The sequence below is a fragment of the Chaetodon trifascialis genome, chromosome 5, assembly GCF_039877785.1.
Source record: "Chaetodon trifascialis isolate fChaTrf1 chromosome 5, fChaTrf1.hap1, whole genome shotgun sequence".
NCBI classification, from domain to species: domain Eukaryota; kingdom Metazoa; phylum Chordata; class Actinopteri; order Chaetodontiformes; family Chaetodontidae; genus Chaetodon; species Chaetodon trifascialis.
Window position 1 is genome coordinate 2,258,192 of NC_092060.1, and position 2,485 is coordinate 2,260,676.

General features: G+C 44.8%; 1 protein-coding gene across 1 annotated transcript; it reads right to left on the reverse strand.

Moving 5' to 3' along the window:
• Positions 1 to 1,161: 1,161 nt before the first annotated feature.
• On the reverse strand, positions 1,162 to 2,043 carry LOC139331011 (uncharacterized). Its single transcript, XM_070962248.1, has one exon. The coding sequence runs from the start codon at positions 2,041 to 2,043 to the stop codon at positions 1,162 to 1,164; it is 882 nt and encodes a 293-aa protein (XP_070818349.1).
• Positions 2,044 to 2,485: the final 442 nt, after the last annotated feature.

A 2,485-nucleotide genomic window follows, 5' to 3' on the forward strand; every position in this document is an offset into this window, starting at 1 on the left:
TTCCGTGAAGTTTGCTTTAATTTGCGGGTTTGAGGAGTATACCATGGAGCTCCTCTGTTTAATTTTCTTCTTTTTTAGGGGAGCAACAGAGTCAAGTGTCATACGCAACGATCCTGTAGCACTATCAACCAGGAAGTCAATCTGGGAGGGACTAACGTTAGCATAAGACTCCTCTGTTGTATTGAGACATGGCATTGAATTAAATACTGATGGGATCATATCCTTAAATTTAGCTACAGCACTATCAGACAGGAGTCTGGTATAAGAATTTTTGCCTACTGGCTGGTAGTCTGGTAATATGAATTCGAAAGTTATTAAATGATGGTCTGATAAAAGAGGATTCTGTGAGGAGACTATTAAGTCTTCGATTTCAATGCCATATGTCAGAACAAGGTCGAGGGTGTGGTTAAAACAGTGAGTCGGTTCATGTACATTCTGGCGGAAGCCAACTGAGTCTAATACTGAGATAAACGCAGTGCTAAGGCTGTCATTATCAACGTCGACATGTACATTAAAGTCACCTACAATAATTACTTTATCTGCTTCAAGAACTAAACTTGATAGAAACTCTGAGAACTCAGCTATAAATTCGGAGTAAGGACCAGGAGAGCGGTATACTACAACAAATAAAAGTGGCTGCACTGTTTTCCATTTCTCATGAGAAAGAGTGAGAACAATTTCAAATGAGTTATAGTCGAGTTTAGGTTTAGGGTTGATCAAAAGGCTTGAGTCAAAAATGGCTGCAACTCCACCTCCTCTGCCGCTGCCTCGAGGAATGTGGGTATTAATATGGCTCGGAGGAGTAGCTTCATTTAGGCTCACATACTCTTCAGGACACAGCCAGGTTTCAGTCAGACAAAATAAATCAACATTATGGTCTGATATTAACTCATTTACTAGAACAGCTTTAGAGGACAGAGATCTGATGTTAAGGAGTCCACATTTAATTCTCCTATCTTGTTGTACTATTGCAGAGGTTGTTCTAAATTTAATTAGATTCTTATGTTTAACTCCTCTTCTCTGTACTTTTGGTTTACTTAGTTTACGTGGTCGGGGGGCAGACACAGTCTCTATGGAGTGTTGGGTGGGTAACTGCTCTAATGGAGGCGCAGAGAAGCGTGTAGGACTGCAGCTCTGCCTCCTGGTCTCAACTCTGAGTTGTCAGGGGTTAGGTTCATAAATAAAATCGGTCAGATTTCTAGAGATGAGAGCTGCTCCCTCCAAAGTGGGATGGATGCCGTCTCTCCTAATCAGACCAGGTCTTCCCCAGAAAGTCTGCCAATTATCAATGAAGCCCACACCGTTTGCTGGACACCACCTCGACAGCCAGCGATTGAACGATGACATGCGGCTAAACATATCATCACTGGTCAGATTTGGCAGGGGTCCAGAGAAAACTACGGAGTCCGACATCGTTTTAGCATATGTACACACCGATTCCACATTAATTTTAGTGACCTCCGATTGGCGTAACCGGGTGTCATTACCGCCGACGTGAATAACAATCTTACGGTATTTACGCTTATCCTTAGCCAGCAGTTTCAAATTTGATTTGATGTCGCCCGCTCTGGCCCCCGGCAGGCATTTGACTATGGTCGCTGGTGTCGCTAACTTCACATTTCTCAAAATGGAGCTGCCAATAATCAGAGTTGGTTTCTCAGCGGGTGTGTCACCGAGTGGGGAGAACCTGTTAGAAACATGAAGCGGTTGGTGGTGACCTGTGGGCTTCAGCTTGGGACTATGCTTCCTTCGAACAGTCACCCAGCCTCCCTGGTTTCCCAGCTGCTCAGGAGCTGTCGAGGGACGGCTAGCCGGAGCTGCACTTGGTCGGTCCGCACCGACTACGGGGGCCTGGCTAACTATAGCTAATGGTTTTGTTTCCATGGTGCGGAGCCGCACTTCCAATTCACTAAGCCTCGCCTCCAACTCACCAAATAAACTACATTTATTACACGTAGCAGTATCACTAAAGGAGGCAGAGGAGTAGCTAAACATGTGACACACCAAGCAGGAGAGAGCTGGAGAGGGACAGAGAGAAGCCATCGCTAGCTGCTAGGCTAAGTTGGTATAGCTAGCAGAGCAGACAAGCGCATAGACAAATAAAATTGACGGTCGCTAAATAAACAGACTTATGGGTGCTTGAGCAGAACTAATGTTACTCTAGAGCGCGGATAAAAGGCCGCTGTAACAAAACACAGAGCAAATTACACTCAGAGGAACAAGAGCGACAAACGCACACTACTCGTAAGGCAGCAACAGGAAGTGAGACGATACGCTTACCTCAGCACGTCAGCACGTCAACACCACAATGACAAGACGGATGAATAAATACAGTAAATCAATTTCTAGCCCCGTTAGCACAACTACTACTCATGTTTTCTGTCCTTGGTTCTGAGAGGTCCCCCAGAACATCACGTTTGATTACTCCGCTTTTAAAGTGAAAACTTAAAATACAAACTTACCTCGAAGTCAGAGTCCAGACTTG